At 51.3% G+C, this 17322-nt stretch overlaps 2 protein-coding genes across 3 annotated transcripts in view; one reads left to right on the top strand and one right to left on the bottom strand.

The window, feature by feature from the left end:
- SH2B1 (SH2B adaptor protein 1) overlaps window positions 1-11365 on the bottom strand; it is a 28497-nt gene extending 17132 nt beyond the window's left edge. The window contains exon 1 of the mRNA XM_025371468.1: window positions 11147-11365. The gene's annotated coding sequence lies outside the window, so the exon portion shown is untranslated. The remainder of the gene's footprint in view (window positions 1-11146) is intronic.
- Window positions 10946-15051, top strand: TUFM (Tu translation elongation factor, mitochondrial). 2 transcript variants are annotated; one of them, XM_025371474.1, is made up of 10 exons: window positions 10946-11753; window positions 11866-12060; window positions 12368-12534; window positions 12793-12897; window positions 12986-13150; window positions 13297-13429; window positions 13514-13534; window positions 13743-13894; window positions 13983-14102; window positions 14689-15051. In XM_025371474.1, exons 1-10 carry the CDS (start codon window positions 11702-11704, stop codon window positions 14860-14862), a joined length of 1284 nt encoding a protein of 427 aa, XP_025227259.1. In that variant the 5' UTR covers window positions 10946-11701; the 3' UTR covers window positions 14863-15051. The 2 variants fall into 2 exon arrangements, with proteins under 2 accessions (XP_025227259.1, XP_025227258.1); XM_025371473.1 differs by having other exon boundaries at window positions 13514-13618.
- The last annotated feature ends 2271 nt before the right edge of the window (window positions 15052-17322 follow it).

Raw genomic sequence — 17322 nt, 5'->3', positions numbered from 1 at the left:
AAAAAAAAAAAAAAAAAAAAAAAAAAAAAAAAAATAATAATAATAATAATAATTCCTCCAACAAATACTGATTCACTTAAGCATTAGGCATTGTAGTTTTTTTTTTGTTTGTTTTGTTTTGTTTTTGAGACAGAGTCTCGCACTGTTGCCTGGACTGGAGTACAGTGGCGTGATCTGGGCTCACTGCAATCTCCGCCTCTGGGTTCAAGTGATTCTCCTGCCCCAGCCTCCCAAGTAGTTGGGATTACAGGCGTCTGCCACCACCACCAGCTTTTTTTTTTTTTTTTTTTATTTTTAGTACAGACAGGGTTTCACCATGTTGTCCAGGCTGGTCTTGAACTCCTGACCTCGTGATTCACCCACCTTGGTCTCCTAAAGTGCTGGGATTACAGGTGTGAGCCACCGCACCCGTCCTTTTTTACTCTTAAGAACAATGCCGGCCGGGCGCGGTGGCTCAAGCCTGTAATCCCAGCACTTTGGGAGGCTGAGACGGGCGGATTACAAGGTCAGGAGATCGAGACCATCCTGGTTAACACGGTGAAACCCCGTCTCTACTAAAAAATACAAAAAAAAAACTAGCCGGGCGAGGTGGCAGGCGCCTGTAGTCCCAGCTACTCGGGAGGCTGAGCCAGGAGAATGGTGTAAACCCGGGAGGCGGAGCTTGCAGTGAGCTGAGATCTGGCCACTGCACTCCAGCCTGGGCGACAGAGCTAGACTCCGTCTCAAAAAAAAAAAAAAAAAAAGAACAATGCCAGCCGGGCGCAGTGGCTCACGCCTGTAATCCCAGCACATTGGAAGACCGAAGCAGGCGGATCACAAGGTCAGATCAAGAACATCCTGGCTGGCCGGGCGCGGTGGCTCACGCCTGTAATCCCAGCACTTTGGGAGGCCGAGACGGGCGGATCACGAGGTCAGGAGATCGAGACCATCCTGGCTAACACGGTGAAACCCTGTCTCTACTAAAAATACATTTAAAAAAGTGAGTCGGGCGTGGTGGCGGGCGCCTGTAGTCCCAGCTACACGGGAGGCTGAGGCGGGAGAATGGTGTGAACCTGGGAAGCGGAGCTTGCAGTGAGTGGAGATCGCGCCACTGCACTCCAGCCTGGGTGACAAAGCAAGACTCTGTCTCAAAAATAAATAAATAAATAAATAAATAAATAAATAAATAAATAAATAAAAAATAAAAAAGTAAGTTCTTACTGCCATGAGCTGGTGAGATGGGAAGAAAACAAGCAAACTAGAAAGATAATTTTGGGCATATAGATGCTATGAAGAAAATCAAGGTAGAAACAATCATGGGGGCCAGGTGCAGTGGCTCACGTCTATACTCCCAGCAATTTGGGAGGCAGAGATGGGCGGATCACTTGAGGCCAGGAGTTCGAGACCACCCTGGCCAACATGGTGAAACCTCGTCTTTACTAAAAATACAAAATTAGCCGCGTATGGTGGTACTTGCCTGTAATCCCAGCTACTTGGGAAGCTGAGGCATGAGTGTTGCTTGAATCTAGGAGGTGGAGGTTGCAGTGAGCTGAGATCACCCCATTGCACTCCAGCCTGGGTGATGGAGTGAGACTCTGTCTCAACAATAAAAAAAGAAACAATCATGGAATGTTTGCAAAATGAAAGGGGGGCCAGTGTGGGCCAGGCATGGTGTCTCACACCTGTAAGCTACCTTCAGAGGCCAAGGTGGGCAGATCACCTGAAGTCAGGAGTTCGAGACCAGCCTGGCCAACATGGTGAAACCCCGTCTCTACTAAAAATACAAAAATTAGCAGGGTGTGGTAGCAGTCATCTGTAATCCCAGCTACTTGGGAGGCTGAGGCAGGAGAATCGCTTGAACCCGGGAGGTGGAGGTTGCAGTGAGCTGAAATTGTGCCACAGCACTCCAGCCTGGGCGACAGAGGGAGACTCTGTCTCAAAACAAAAACAAAAATGAAGGGCCAGTGTGGCCAGGGGAGTGAAGGAAATGAAAGTTGTACTATATGGATTCAAAGAGGTGGACAGGGGCCAGATTATGCAGGCCTTGTGGGACACACAGAGAATTTTATTATTATTGTCATTATTATTTTGAGACAGGGTCTCCTTCTGTTACCCAGGCAAAAGTCCAGTGGCTTGAGCACAGCTCAATGCAACCTTGAACTCCCAGGCTGAATTGATCCTCCTGCCTCAGCCTTCCAAGTAGTTGGGACTCCAGGGGTGCACTACCACGCCCAGCTAATTTTTCTACTTCTTGTAGAGACGGGGTCTTGCCATGTTGCCCAGGCTGGTCTCAAATTCTCGGGCTCAAGCAATCCACCCTCCTTGGCCTCCTAAAGTGCTGGGATTACATACAGGCATGAGCCGCCATACTTGGCCTTATTATTTTTTTAATAACAGTTTTATTGAGATATAATTCACCTATCATGATTGAGATACAAATCGCCCATTTAAAGTAGGAACTTGGATTTTATTCCAAGTGCAGTGAGGAGTCATTTAGGGAGGATTCATTTATGGTCAATATTTTATTTATATTATTATTTTTGTTAAGACAGGATCTTGCCCTGTCACCCATGCTGAAATGCAGTGGTGTGATCACGGCTCATTGCAGCCTCAACTTCCTGGGCTCAAGTGATCCTCCTGCCCCAGCCTCCCACAGAGCTGGAACTACAGGTGCTTGCCACCATGCCCTGCTAATTTTTCAAATTTTTTGTAGAGATGGAGTCTCGCTACATTGCCCACGCTAGTCTTGGAACTCCTGGGCTCAAGTTATCTTCCCACCTTGGCCTCACAAAGTGCTGGGACGATGCACATTTTAAAGACTGATCTGGCCGGGCGCGGTGGCTCAAGCCTGTAATCCCAGCACTTTGGGAGGCCGAGACGGGCGGATCACGAGGTCAGGAGATCAAGACCATCCTGGCTAACATGGTGAAACCCCGTCTCTACTAAAAAAATACAAAAAACTAGCCAGGCGAGGTGACGGGCGCTTGTAGTCCCAGCGACTTGGGAGACTGAGGCAGGAGAATGGCATAAACCCGGGAGGCAGAGCTTGCAGTGAGTTGAGATCCAGCCACTGCACTCCAGCCTGGGCGACAGAGCGACTCCGTCTCAAAAAAAATAATAAATAAATAAATAAAGACTGATCTGGCTGCTGCATGGAGAATGGATGTGAAAGGTATTGGGGGCTGGGCGTAATGGTTCACATCTGAAATTCCAGCATTTTGGGAAGCTAAGGTGGGAGGATTGCTTGAGCCAGAAAGTTGAAATTTGTTTGAGCCCAGAAATTTGAGACTAGCCTGGGCAACATAGGGAGACCCCATCTCTACAAAAAAAAAAAAAGGGGGGGGTGTGTGGGCGCCAGACACAGTGGCTCATGCCTGTAATCTCAGCACTTTGGGGAGGCTGAGGTGGGTGGATCATGAGGTCAGGAGTTCGAGACCAGCCTGGCCAGCATGGTGAAACCTTGTCTGTACTAAAACTACAAAAAATTAGTTGGGCATAGTGGCGCACGCCTGTAGTCCCAGCTACTTGGGAGGCTGAGGCAGGAGAATTGCTTGAACCTGGCAGGCAGAGGTTGCAGGTTGCAGTGCCCGGCCAATATATGTTTTTTGTTTTTGTTTTTTTTTTAGACGGAGTCTTGCTCTGTCGCCCACGTTGGAGTGCAGTGGCACAAAATCGGCTCACTGCAACCTTCGCCTCCTGGGTTCAAGCGATTCTTCTCCCTCAGCCTCCCGAGTAGCTGGGGCCACAGGTGTGTACCACCACACTTGGCTATTTTTTGTATTTTTAGTAGAGACAGAGTTTCACCATGTTGGTCAGACTGGTCTTGAACTCCTGACCTTGTGATCCACCTGCCTCAGCCTCCCAAAGTGCTGGGATTACAGGCGTGGGCCACCGCGCCTGGTTTTTTTTTTTGTTTTTTTTTCTGTTTTTTTGAGACGGAGTCTCGCTCTGTCACCCAGGCTGGAGTGCAGTGATGCGATCTCAGCTCACTGCAAGCCCCGCCTCCCGGGTTCATGCCATTCTCCTGCCTCAGCCTCCCGAGTAGCTGGGACTACAGGCGCCTGCCACCATGCCCGGGTAATTTTTTGTATTTTTTAGTGGAGGCAGGGTTTCACCGTGTTAGCCAGGATGGTCTTGATCTCCTGCCTTTGTGATCTGCCTGCCTTGGCCCCACAAAGTGCTGGGATTACAGGCGTGAGCCACCGCGCCTGGCCCCAATACATGTATTTTTTTTTAAAAAAAGAAGGCGGCCAGGCGCACTGGCTCATGCCTGTAATCCCAGTACTTTGGGAGGTTGAGGCGGGTGGATCACAAGGTCAGGAGTTTGAGACCAGCCTGGCCAACACGGTGAAACTCCATCTCTACTAAAAATATGAAAAAATTGGCCGGGCGCGGTGGCTCAAGCCTGTAATCCCAGCACTTTGGGAGGCCGAGGCGGGTGGATCACGAGGTCAGGAGATCGAGACCATCCTGGCTAACACGGTGAAACCCCGTCTCTACTAAAAATACAAAAAAAAAAAACTAGCCGGGCGTGGTGGCGGGCGCCTGTAGTCCCAGCTACTCGGAGGCTGAGGCGGGAGAATGGCGTGAACCCGGGAGGTGGAGCTTGCAGTGAGCCGAGATCGCGCCACTGCACTCCAGCCTGGGCGACACAGCGAGACTCCGTCTCAAAAAAAAAAAAAAAATAAAATAAAAAAAAAAAAGAAAAAATTACCCAGGCGTGGTGGCAGGTGCCTGCAATCCCAGCTACTCTGGAGGCTGAGGCAGGAGAACCACTTGAATCCAGGAGGCAGAGGTTACAGTGAGCTGAGATCATGCCATTGCACTCCAGCCTGGGTGACAGAGCAAGACTTCATCTTGGAAAAAAAAAAAAAAGAAGAAAGGCATTGGGAAAGAGAACAGAAGCCAGGAGACCTGCTGGAGAGCTCCTGAGGTAGTAACCTGGATGAGAGATGATCCCAATTGAACCAGTGTTGACAGAGATAGTGAGACGTGGTCACACTGAGGATTCCGTTTGGAAAATCAGAACTGGGGAGGGGTGTAGGTGTGGGGAGAGGGGAGGGGAGAACAGCGGTGCCCCATGTTCAGATGTATAAGGAGAGTGGGAGGAAGTGGAGAGTCCTGTTTTGGATTTTTATTTTTATTTTTTGAGATGGAGTCTTGCTGCGTCGGTAGGCTGGAGTGCAGCGGTGCGATCTTGGCACACTGCAACCTCCACCTCCCAGGTTCGAGCAAGTCTCCTTCCTCACCCTCCCGAGTAGCTGGGACTACAGGCAAGTGCCACCTGCCCAGCTAATTTTTGTATTTTTTTAGTAGAGACGTGTTTCACCATGTTGGCCAGGATGGTCTCAATCTCTTGACCTCGTGATCTACATGCCTTGGCCTCTCAAAGTGCTGGGATTGCAGGCACCATGTCCGGCCCTTTTATTTTTCAGACGGAGTCTCGCTCTGTTGCCCAGGCTGGAGTGCAGTGGCGTGCTCTCGGCTCACTGCAACCTCTGCCTCCTGGGTTCAAGTGATTCTCCTGTTTCAGCCTCCCAAGTAGCTGGGACTATGGGAGTGTGCCACCACCCCCAGCTAATTTTTTGTATTTTTTTTTTTTTTTGAGACGGAGTCTCGCTCTGTCACCCAGGCTGGACTGCAGTGGCCGGATCTCAGCTCACTGCAAGCTCCGCCTCCCGGGTTCACGCCATTCTCCGGCCTCAGCCTCCCGAGTAGCTGGGACTACAGGCGCCCGCCACCTCGCCCGGCTAGTTTTTTGTATTTCTTAATAGAGACGGGGTTTCACCGTGTTAGCCAGGATGGTCTCAATCTCCTGACCTCGTGATCCGCCCGTCTCGGCCTCCCAAAGTGCTGGGATTACAGGCTTGAGCCACCGCGCCCGGCCAATTTTTTGTATTTTTAGTAGAGATGGGGTTTCACCATGTTAGCAATGATGGTCTGTCTCCTGACCTCGTGATCTGCCCACCTCGGCCTCCCAAAGTTCTGAGATTACAGGCATGAGCCACCACACCTGGCCCTTTTTGTTTTAGAGACATGGTCTGGCACTGTCACACAGGCTGGAGTGCAGTAGTGCTATCATTGCTCACTGCAGCCTCAAATTCCTGGGTTCAAGTGATCATCCTGTCTCAGCCTCCCTAGTAACTGGTATTATACAAGCATGTGCTGCCATATCTGGCTAATTTTTTTATGTTTGTAGAGAAAAGGTCTCACTATTTTGCCCAGGCTGGTCTCGAACTCGTGGTCTCAAGCAATAGCAGAATTGGTTTCAGTGCCCCCAGCAGTAGCTATTACAGACGAGTCTAAATCCTGGCATGTAGCGTTTGATGGTAGTGACAGTAGCAGCAGTTTTCTTATCAGGTCAGATCAGTTCTATGGCTTGGAATTATCCAGCTTGCCCCACAATTCTGTAAGCTGCCTAATACCCTTAACAAATCCCTCTTCTGCTTAACACAGCCAATGTAAAATCTGTTATCTGTAAATCAAGACTTCTGACTGAGCCATTCACTAATACAGAGGATGCTACGGTCAACAGCTCTAGAAAAAATTTTCTCCCTTTGGGCTCTTTTCTGAATACCGTGTTTCTCAAACTCTAGCCATTCGTTCACTACCTTCCAAAAAATTTGCCATATATTCATACCACCTATAATAGTTTTTGTTTTATTTTATTTTTGAGACAGAGTCTCACTCTGTCACCCAGGCTGAGTGCAATGGCATATCGGCTCACTGCAACCTCCGCCTCCTGGGGTCAAGCAATTCTCCTGCCTCAGCCTCCTGAGTAGCTGAGATTACAGGCGTGCACCATGCCCAGCTAATTTTGTATTTTTAGTAGAGACGGGGTTGCACCATGTTGGCCAGGCTGGTCTCGAACTCCTGACCTCAAGTGATCTGCCCACCTCGACCTCCCAAAGTGCTGGGATTAAGGGAGGAGACCACCCCTCATATTGTCTTATGCCCAATTTCTGCCTCCAAAGAAAGAAGTAAAAACTAAAAGGCAGAAATGAAATCCACAGGCAGACAGCCTGGCACCACACCCTGGGTCTAGCAGTTAAAGATCGACCCCTGACCTAATTGGTTATGTTATCTATAGATTACAGACACTGTATAGAAATGCACTGTGAAAATCCCTATCTTGTTTTGTTGTGATCTAATTACTGGTGCATGCAGCCCCCAGTCACGTACCCCCTGCTTGCTCAATCAATCATGACCCTCTCAAACGCACCCCCTTAGAGTTGTGAGCCCTTTAAAGGGACAGGAATTGCCCACTCGGGGAGCTCGGCTCTTGAGACAGGAGTCTTGCTGATGCCCACAGCCGAATAAACCCCTTCCTTCTTTAACTCGGTGTCTGAGGAGTTTTGTCTGCGGCTCATCCTGCTACAGGATTATAGGTGTGAGCCATTGCACCCAGTGCACCCATAATATTATCTACCAAACAGTATTCTTTTAAGTTGATTTGTTTTTTAAAACGTGATTATTTACTTATGCCAGTTTTTTTTCAAGCTAATACATATTAAAATAAATATAGCACCACAATGGCCGGGCGTGGTGGCTCACACCTCTAATCCCAGCACTTTGGGAGGCCGAGGCAGGCGGATCACGAGATCAGGAGATCAAGACCATCCTGGCTAACCCCGTGAAACCCCGTCTCTACCAAAAACACAAAAAATTAGCTGGGCATTGTGGCTGGTGCCTGTAGTCCCAGCTACTCGGCAGGAGAATGGAGTGAACCCAGGAGGCGGAGGTTGCAGTGAGTCGAGATCGCACCACTGCACTCCAGCCTGGGCGACAGATAGAGGCTCCGTCTCAAAAAAAAAAAAAAAAAAAAAATAGCACCACAAAAATAGAAACCATTAATTCAAATATCACTCCCAAAAAACTCACAACTTGCTAGTGGCCAATAGTGTCTTAGGATAAATTCCTACTAGAGTGAAGTGACAGGTACAGAGTAGAAGCAAAGAAAACCCTTTTAGGCTGGGCACGGTGGCTCATGCCTGTAATCCCAGTGCTTTGAGAGGCCAAGGTGGGCGGACCGCTTGGGCCCCGGTGTTGGAGACCAGTCTGGCCAACATGGTGAAACCCCATCTCTACAAAAAATACAAAAATTAGCCAGGCGTGGTGGTGTATGCCTGTAATCCCAGCTACTCGGGAGGTTGAGGTGGGAGGATGGTTTGAGCCTGGGGAGGCTGAAGCTGCAGTGAGCTGTGACTGCCCCACTATGCTCCAGCCTAGGAGACACACAGCAAGGCTCTGTCAAAAAAAACAAAAACAGCCGGGCGCGGTGGCTCACGCCTGTAATCCCAGCACTTTGGGAGGCCGAGGCAGGCGGATCACAAGGTCAGGAGATCGAGACCACGGTGAAACCCCGTCTCTACTAAAAATACAAAAAACTAGCCGGGCGCAGTGGCGGGCGCCTGTAGTCCCAGCTACTCAGGAGGCTGAGGCAGGAGAATGGCAGCAACCCGGGAGGTGGAGCTTGCAGTGAGCCGAGATCACGCCACTGCACTCCAGCCTGGGCGACAGAGCAAGACTCCGTCTCAAAAAAAAAAAAAAAAACACACAAAAACAAAAACAAAAACAAAACCCATGTATACTACACACGATACCAGCCTTTCCTAAGCAGAGCTGATTGATTGGAGGGCCAGGAGGAGAGAAGTCTTAGCAAGTTCTTCACTTTATCTGAGCAGTAAAATGCTAGTTAAATTATATACAGTCTGGCCGGGCATGGCGGCCCACATCTATAATCCCAGCATTTTGGGAGGCCGAGGTGGGCGGATCACTTGAGTTTGGGAGTTCAAGACCAGCCTGGCCAATATGGCAAAACCCCATCTCTACTAAAAATACAAAAATTAGCTGGGCGTGGTGGCAGGCGCCTATAATCCCAGCTACTAGGGGGGCTGAGGCAGGAGAATCACTTGAACCGAGCAGATGGAGGTTGCAGTGAGCCAAGATTGTGCCACTGCACTCCAGCTGGGCAAAAGAATGAGACTCTGTCTCAAAAGAAAAAAAATATATATATATGCTACAGTGCAGTGTGCACGCTTTTTGGGGTTTAGCGGTGTTAGATTCCTTAATCACCCTGACCATCAGTTTTCATATCTGCAAAATGGGGGAAATAATAGATCCTACTACCCAGGGTAGGACTGGGAGCGCTGATGGTGAAACAATATGAATGCCTGAACATCATAAAGCTCTAGTTCAGAGTTTCTCAAACTCCTCTGAGTTTTCATTAAAAATTTTTTTTTTGGGGCCGGGCGCGGTGGCTCAAGCCTGTAATCCCAGCACTTTGGGAGGCCGAGACGGGCGGATCATGAGGTCAGGAGATCGAGACCATCCTGGCTAACACGGTGAAACCCCGTCTCTACTAAAAAAATACAAAAAACTAGCCGGGCGAGGTGGCGGGTGCCTGTAGTCCCAGCTACTCGGGAGGCTGAGGCAGGAGAATGGCGTGAACCCGGGAGGCGGAGCTTGCAGTGAGCCGAGATCCGGCCACTGCACTCCAGCCTGGGTGACAGAGCAAGACTCCGTCTCAAAACAAAAAAAAAAAAAAAATATTATTTTTTTTTTTTGGAGACGGAGTCTCGCTCTGTCGCCCAGGGTGGAGTGCAGTGGCATGATCTCGGCTCACTGCAACCTCCGCCTCCCGGGTGCAAGCAATTATTCTGCCTTAGCCTCCCGAGTAGCTAGGACTACAGGCACACACCGCGAAGTCCAGCTAATTTTTTGTATTTTAGTAGAGATGGGGTTTCACTATGTTGCCCAGGCTGTTCTCGAACTCCTCCTGAACTCAGGCAATCTGCCCACCTCGGCCTCCCAAAGTGCTAGGATTACAGGCGTGAGCTACCACGCCCAGCCAAAAAAATTTTATAGAGATGGGGTCTTTCTTGGCCGGGCATGGTGGCTCATGCCTGTAGTCCCAGCACTTTGGGAGGCCACGATGGGCGGACCACTTGAGGTCAGGAGTTCGAGAGCAGTCTGGCCAACGTGGGTGAAACCCCGTCTGTACTAAAAACACTAAAATTAGCTGGTCATGCTGGCACACGCCTGTAGTCCCAGCTACTCAGGAGGCTGAGGTGGGAGAATTGCTTCAACTCGGGAGGTGGAGGTTGCAGTGAGCCAAGATCGCCTCATTGCACTCCAGCCTGGGTGACAGAGTGAGACTCTGTCTCAAAAAAAAAAAAAAAAAGAGATAGGGTTTTTCTCTGTCACTCAGAGTGGGGTGCAGTGTCACGACCATACCTCACCATAGCCTTGAACTCCTGAGCTCAGGCCATCCTTCTGCCTCAGCCTCCTGAGTAGGAGGGGCTACAGGTGCACACTACTGTGCCTGGCTAATTTAAAAACTTTTTTTTTGTAGAGATAGGGTCTCCTAATCTGCCCAGGATGGTCTTGAACTCCTGGCTTCAAACCATCCTCCCACCTCAGCCTCCCAAAGTGCTGGGACTATAGGCATGAGCCACTATGCCCAACCTCCTCTGAGTTTTGGAAGGGTGTTTGTTACATAGCTTCCCAGTCTGTGCATAGACCCGACGGAATCGTATCTCCAGGGGAGGAATTAGGGAATCTTTGCAACAAACACTGTCCACTGGGTCTCAGGATCTGATGAGTTCCGAAACATAAATCAGGGTTAAGCAACCACAATTAACACTTTGGAGTGCCATGTGGAAGCTGCCATGAGATGATGGATGTGGAAGTTAAGGGACATTGACTACCCTCGCACTCATTCATTCAACGTTCACTGCATGCTCCACCCTGTTAGGTGCTGGGGCCACAGACAGAATAAAGGAGACTCAGGCTGCCCTTAAAGGCTCCCCTAGCTGGCTCCTCATCCTTGGCTCCTCATCTGCAAAATTAGATAGGTGGGGTGATGCCCAAAGGAATTGCTCCTTAGGCTGCTGAGGGGCTACAGGGGTGGGCAGCGAAGCTGTCTGTCTTGTGGGCTCTGGCCCTGTGAGGTCTAGCAGTACAAGGTCCCCGCAAGCTGCCTGACCTCACGGGGCCCAACCCTGACTCCTACCCAGTTAATCTCCTCTCAGGGCCAGAGGTCAGGCTCTCCCTATGAAGTGGATACTACTATTCCCATTTTACAGATTAGAAAACAAAGCCTCAGCGGAGAGAGAGGTCACACTTCACCCCATCCCCGAAAGGCGTCCAGGACCTGGTCCCCTACCTCCAGCTGCGGCAGAAGGGGCCAGATATCTCGCAAGACCCGGGTAGCGAGTCGGACTCCAGACGACTCGGGGTCTCTCTCTGCCGGGCCCAGTTGGTTCCTGAGCAGTCGGAGCCGCAGCTGCCTCCCCGAGCCCGAGTCCCTCCCTCCGGGTCCGGCCTAGCCCGCCTGACTCCCATGCTGAGCACCTCCACAGCCCGTCGCCCTGACAACTAGTACGCCCATGAGCCTTCGCGGCGCCGGTGCTTTAGGGGACGCTCCCCAGTGCCCCCCGCGACCGCCAGAGAGAACTACGTTGCCCCTCAGCCCGTGAGGCCCGAGCGGTGGAAACCCTCTCCATCATTCTCGACCCCCGAGACACCAGCCCCCTCCATGACGTCTTCAACCGCGCGCCCGAAGTAGGCGGAGACGGCCATAGACACTGGCGGCTAGAGGGGCCCGGACTTGCCCTCCCAGTCCTTACTTCCGTCGGAAGTGCCTTCCTGCCGCAGGCGCCCTTTCGCTGCTGCACGCTCGGGCTCCTGGGTCCCGTTCCCCGGTTCCTGGGACGCGAGTATGACCACAATGGCGGCAGCCACCCTGCTGCGCGCGACGCCCCACTTCAGCGGTGAGGGGTCGGGGAGGGCGATGGCGGCCCAGGAACACTTTGGGGGTGTGGTAGGTGGCTGGGTTCGGTCTGACCCCTGCCCTGCCTGACTCCCAAGCTTCGGTCCCGGCAGGTCTCGCCACCGGCCGGACCTTCCTGCTGCAGGGTCTGTTGCGGCCGCTGAAGACTCCGGCATTGCCTCTCTTGTGCCGCGGCCTGGCCGTGGAGGCCAAGAAGACTTACGTGCGCGACAAGCCACATGTGAATGTGGGTACCATTGGCCATGTGGACCACGGCAAGACCACGCTGACTGCAGCCATCACGAAGAGTGAGTGGGGTTGGGGCGTCCAGTAGCGCCTTATCTACTGATGGGACCTGGAGCCAGGGGGGCAAGGCTAGCAGAGTGTCTACTGGAGGTGTTTACTGTGGCTCCAAGAGCAGAGGCTGTACCCCAAAGAAGTCACAGGGCAGACCCTTAAGGCCCCCTAACATTTCTTTCTGACCCACAGTTATCTCTGCTGGAAGAGTTAGAGATTGGAGGAGGTTATGTAGGTGGGAGGGTTCAGGGGCGTGGTCTAAGCTCTGCCTCTAGCACTGGAACTTTAGCTGAGAGGTGTGTTCTCTTTCTCCTTTAGTTCTAGCCGAGGGAGGTGGGGCTAAATTCAAGAAGTATGAGGAGATTGACAATGCCCCGGAGGAGCGAGCTCGGGGTATCACCATCAATGCGGCCCATGTGGAGTATAGCACTGCCGCCCGTCACTACGCCCACACAGACTGCCCGGGTCATGCAGATTATGTTAAGGTGAGGGTTGCTGGGACACTGGAGACAGGGCCAGAAGCTGCCTCTTGTCAGGATAAATGTTAGACTTGTGGGGAGGAGATTAAAATATTCAGTGTTTGGATATGAGATGGCAGGTTTGTGGCCATGGCCACTCAGAACGGGTGGTTAGGAGATGATAGAGAAAGGTGGGCCTGAGATTCTAACTGCTACACTTGCCTATATGGATGTGGACTGAAGAGCTCGTTGAACTTGGCTGTTTCCTCTCCTCCTCCTCCCCAGAATATGATCACAGGCACTGCACCCCTCGACGGCTGCATCCTGGTTGTAGCAGCCAATGACGGCCCCATGCCTCAGACCCGAGAGCACTTATTACTGGCCAGACAGGTACTCAGAGCCTGGGTAAAGGTGCAGAGGGGAAGAGTGAGGAGTTGGGCCCCTCTGTATACTGTCCCTGTCTCTCTGCTGTCTACAGATTGGGGTGGAGCATGTGGTGGTGTATGTGAACAAGGCTGACGCTGTCCAGGACTCTGAGATGGTGGAGCTGGTGGAGCTGGAGATCCGGGAGCTGCTCACCGAGTTTGGCTATAAAGGGGAGGAGACCCCAGTCATCGTAGGCTCTGCTCTCTGTGCCCTTGAGGTGAAGGCCGGGTCAGGCAGGGTGGCTGCTGCAGAGGGTGGGGCTAGATGGGCACCCAGAGCTCTGCTTTGTGTCTGGGAAGTGGCTCTTGATAATCGAGGGGAGTAGAATGGGGATTTCAGAGTCCTGTCGCTTCCCCTCAACAGGGTCGGGACCCTGAATTAGGCCTGAAGTCTGTGCAGAAGCTACTGGATGCTGTGGACACTTACATCCCAGTGCCCACCCGGGACCTGGAGAAGCCTTTCCTGCTGCCTGTAGAGGCGGTGTTCTCCGTCCCCGGTGAGGACTCTGCCTGTTCCCACGCACTCTCTCTAGCAGCAGCCTAGCTCGGGGTCCCTGATGTCCTGTCTTATTCCCTCTCAGGCCGTGGCACTGTGGTGACAGGTACGCTAGAGCGTGGCATTTTAAAGAAGGGAGACGAGTGTGAGCTCCTAGGACACAGCAAGAACATCCGCACTGTGGTGACAGGTACGGGAAGCCAGCCTGGGGACCAGGGGCTGACTGCAGGGTGGCCTTACCCTGGCAGATCCCTTGTACCTTCCCTCCATCTTACACTCACCTTCTCCCCACTCCTTTTCCCCTTCCCTCCTAGGCATTGAGATGTTCCACAAGAACCTGGAGAGGGCCGAGGCCGGAGATAACCTCGGGGCCCTGGTTCGAGGCTTGAAGCGGGAGGACTTGCGGCGGGGCCTGGTCATGGTCAAGCCGGGTTCCATCAAGCCCCACCAGAAGGTGGAGGCCCAGGTGAGGGTGACGGTGGGCAGGGCTGAGCCAAGCTGTCCCCAGCATTCCAGCCGAGGCCATCTCACCCTCATTGTTCACTCTCCTCCAGGTTTACATCCTCAGCAAGGAGGAAGGTGGCCGCCACAAGCCCTTTGTGTCCCACTTCATGCCTATCATGTTCTCCCTGACTTGGGACATGGCCTGTCGGGTTATCCTGCCCCCAGAGAAGGTACGGTGGGTGGGAGAAATGTAGGGTGGAGGGAGCACTTTTTATATCACCTTTGCTTCACTCATAGTTCCAAAGATACACTGTGACAACCCAAGTGACTTTATTTCCTTAGGTGGAAAGGGGCTGCTTGCCGCTGCTAGCCAACAGAAGGGGCATGGCCCATGGACTTAGGGGCGGGAGTCCTCATCCAGTGTGCCCTAAGCTGAAGCAGGTTAAAAGCTTAGCTCTGCCAGCATGTACCCACAGAAAGATTTCCTAGAAAAAGTCTCTTCTTTCTGAGAGTTTCACTATGTATGAAAGCTTAGGAAGTCCTGTGACCAAGAAACCTTCATAACCCACAACTTCTAGACATTTTTTCCTCAAGAACATACCTTAGGAACACTCATCACTGGTCTCTTTCATGTTTTCCTGTCTCAATATGCTGTTTGCATCTGCCTGACAGCCTGGGATGGATGACACTGTCCCCAGGCAGAACCATTCCCCTGCTGCATTCTCCCATGACTCTTAACCTCCGAGGTACCCAAAAAAAACTTAAGGAATGAAGGCATCCTGGAGGCCATGCATGATCCTTCTCTTCCTACTCTAGGAGCTTGCCATGCCCGGGGAGGACCTGAAGTTCAACCTAATCTTGCGGCAGCCAATGATCTTGGAGAAAGGCCAGCGTTTCACCCTGCGAGATGGCAACCGGACTATCGGCACCGGTCTAGTCACCGACACGCTGGCCCTGACTGAGGAGGAGAAGAACATCAAGTGGGGTTGAGTGCAGACCTCTGCTCAGCTTCCCTTGCGTGTAAGGCCTGTTCTAGCTAGGGCTCCCTCCTGCTTCCAGTGCCCCCTCATGACACAGGCTGCAACCCAGCAGAGGGCAGCTAGGTGGACATTTCTCCTGGTTGGAAGGGTCGGCCTGCCTGACTGGGGAGGTCAGTAAACTTCTGTGAATAGTAAGCCAGCCTGTGTCCTGTGTCCTTTGTGTGAATTGGAGAGGATAGGAGAGGACAAAAAGGGTGTTGAACCCGAGACAGATGGGGAGCTTGTGAGATCCCAGAGCAATTTTAATGGAGAAATCAAGTCCAGTGAGCTTAGGGATTGCCTAGACACAGTAGGATACTGTTGAATAGCCTCCTGGGAGATACTGGGAAAGAATGTTCTATCGCTCTGGAGCCAGCATGGCCTCAGCTCAGGTGCCAAACCCACCTTGTTTCCTTGGAATACTAAGTGAATGTCTAGCGTCCATTCACGTTCTGTGGGAATGGGGACCGGACAGGCATATCTCAGATGCTCTAGGTTTGCTTCCAGACCACCACAATAAAGCAGGTCACAAATTTTTTCGTTTCTCAGTGAAGTTATGTTTATATTATAGTTGACCCTTGAACAATGCAGGGCTTAGGGGTGCCAGCCCCCTTCCATGTAGCCACAAATCTACATATAATTTGTTTTTGAGATGGGGCCAGCTTTGCGCAGTGGCAGTATCATAGCCAATGACTCCATGACTTGAAATATAATCAGCATTGGCAATTTTTGACGGTCTCTATGGGGAGGCTGAACAAAGGGAAAAAAGGAAATACAGGGTCTCACTGTCACCCAGGCTGGGTGTGCGGTGGCACCATCCTAGCTCATTGCAGCCTCAGACTCCTGGGCTCAACCTTGGTCTTCCAAACTGCTGGGATTAGAGGTGTAAACTACCGTGTCCAGCTCCTCACATACAACTTGACTCCCCCAAAACATAACTAGTAACCTGCTGCCAGCCAGAAGCCTCACTGATAGCATGCAAAAGCATACTTTGTGTGTTATATGTATTATACACTGTATTCTTCAAACTAGAGAAAGTGTTAAGAAAATCATAAGGAAAATATATTCCCTATCAAGTGGAAGTGGATCATCATAAAGGCCCTCATTGCTTCACGTTTCTTAGGAGGAGGCCAAAGGGAGATAGGCAGACTCGGTGTAACCTGTATTTGAAAAAATTCACATGTAAGTGGACCTGTGCAGTTTGAACCCCAATCACTCAAGGGTCAACTGTACACTACATTAAATGTGTAATGTCTAAGAAAACTTTATTTAAAAATACTTGAGCCAAGGCCGGGCACGGTGGCTCACGCCTGTAATCCTAGCACTTTGCGAGGCCAAGGCGGGCAGATCACCTGAGGTCAGGAGTTTGAGACCAGCCTGGCCAACATAGTGAAACCCTGTCTCTAATAAAAATACAAAAAAATAAGCCGGGCATGCTGGCAGGTGCCTGTAATCCCAGCCATTTGGGAGGCTGAGGCAGGAGAATCGCTTGAACTTGGGAGGTGGAGGTTGCAGTGAGCCAAGATCGCACCATTGCACTCAAGCCTAGGCAACAAGAGCGAAACTCCATCTCAAAAAAAAAAAAAAAAAAAAAAAAAAAACTTAAGCTGAGATTGCGCCATTGCACTCCAGCCTGGGTGACAGAGCGAGACTTGTCTCAAAAAAAAAGAAAAAAGCTTTTGACCAGGAGGCCGAGGCGGGCAGATCATGAGGTCAGGAGATCGAGCCCATCCTGGCCAATATGGTGAAACCCCCTCTCTACTAAAAATACAAAAAAATTAGCTGGGTGTGGTGGAGCATGCCTGTAGTCTCAGCTACTCAGGAGGCTGAGGCAGGAGAATCACTTGAACCCGGGAGGTAGAGGTTGCAGTGAGCCGAGATCGCACCACTGCACTCCAGCCTGGCGACAAGGTGAGACTCTGTCTCAAAAAAAGAAAAAATAAAAAAATAAAATTAAGAAAAGAGGCCATGTGTGGTGCCTCACACCTATAATCCCAGCATTTTGGAGGCCAAGAGTTTCAGAGCAGCCTGGGCAACATGGCAAAACCCCATCTCTACTAAAATATAAAAATTAGCCAGGCAGGCCGGGCACGGTGGCTCATGCTTGCAACCTCAGCACTTTGGGAGGCCGAGGCGGGCAGATCACCTGAGGTCAGGAGTTTGAGACCAGCCTGGCCATTATGGTGAAACCCCGTCTCTACTAAAAGTAAAGAAAATTAGCTGGGTGTGGTGGCGGGCGCCTGTAATCCCAGCTACTTGGGAGGCTGAGGCAGAAGAATCACTTGAACCCGGGAGGCAGAGGTTGCAGTGAGCCGAGATCACAGCATTGCACTCCAGACTGGGAACAGAGTAAGACTCCGTCTCAAAAAACAAACAAACAAACAAAAACTAGCTAGGCATGGTGGCTTGCACTTGTAGTCCCAGCTACTCA

The sequence above is a fragment of the Theropithecus gelada genome, chromosome 20 (assembly GCF_003255815.1).
Source record: "Theropithecus gelada isolate Dixy chromosome 20, Tgel_1.0, whole genome shotgun sequence".
Lineage (NCBI taxonomy): Eukaryota > Metazoa > Chordata > Mammalia > Primates > Cercopithecidae > Theropithecus > Theropithecus gelada.
Note: the sequence above shows the minus strand (reverse complement) of the source record. Positions and strands in the feature narration are given on the sequence as shown.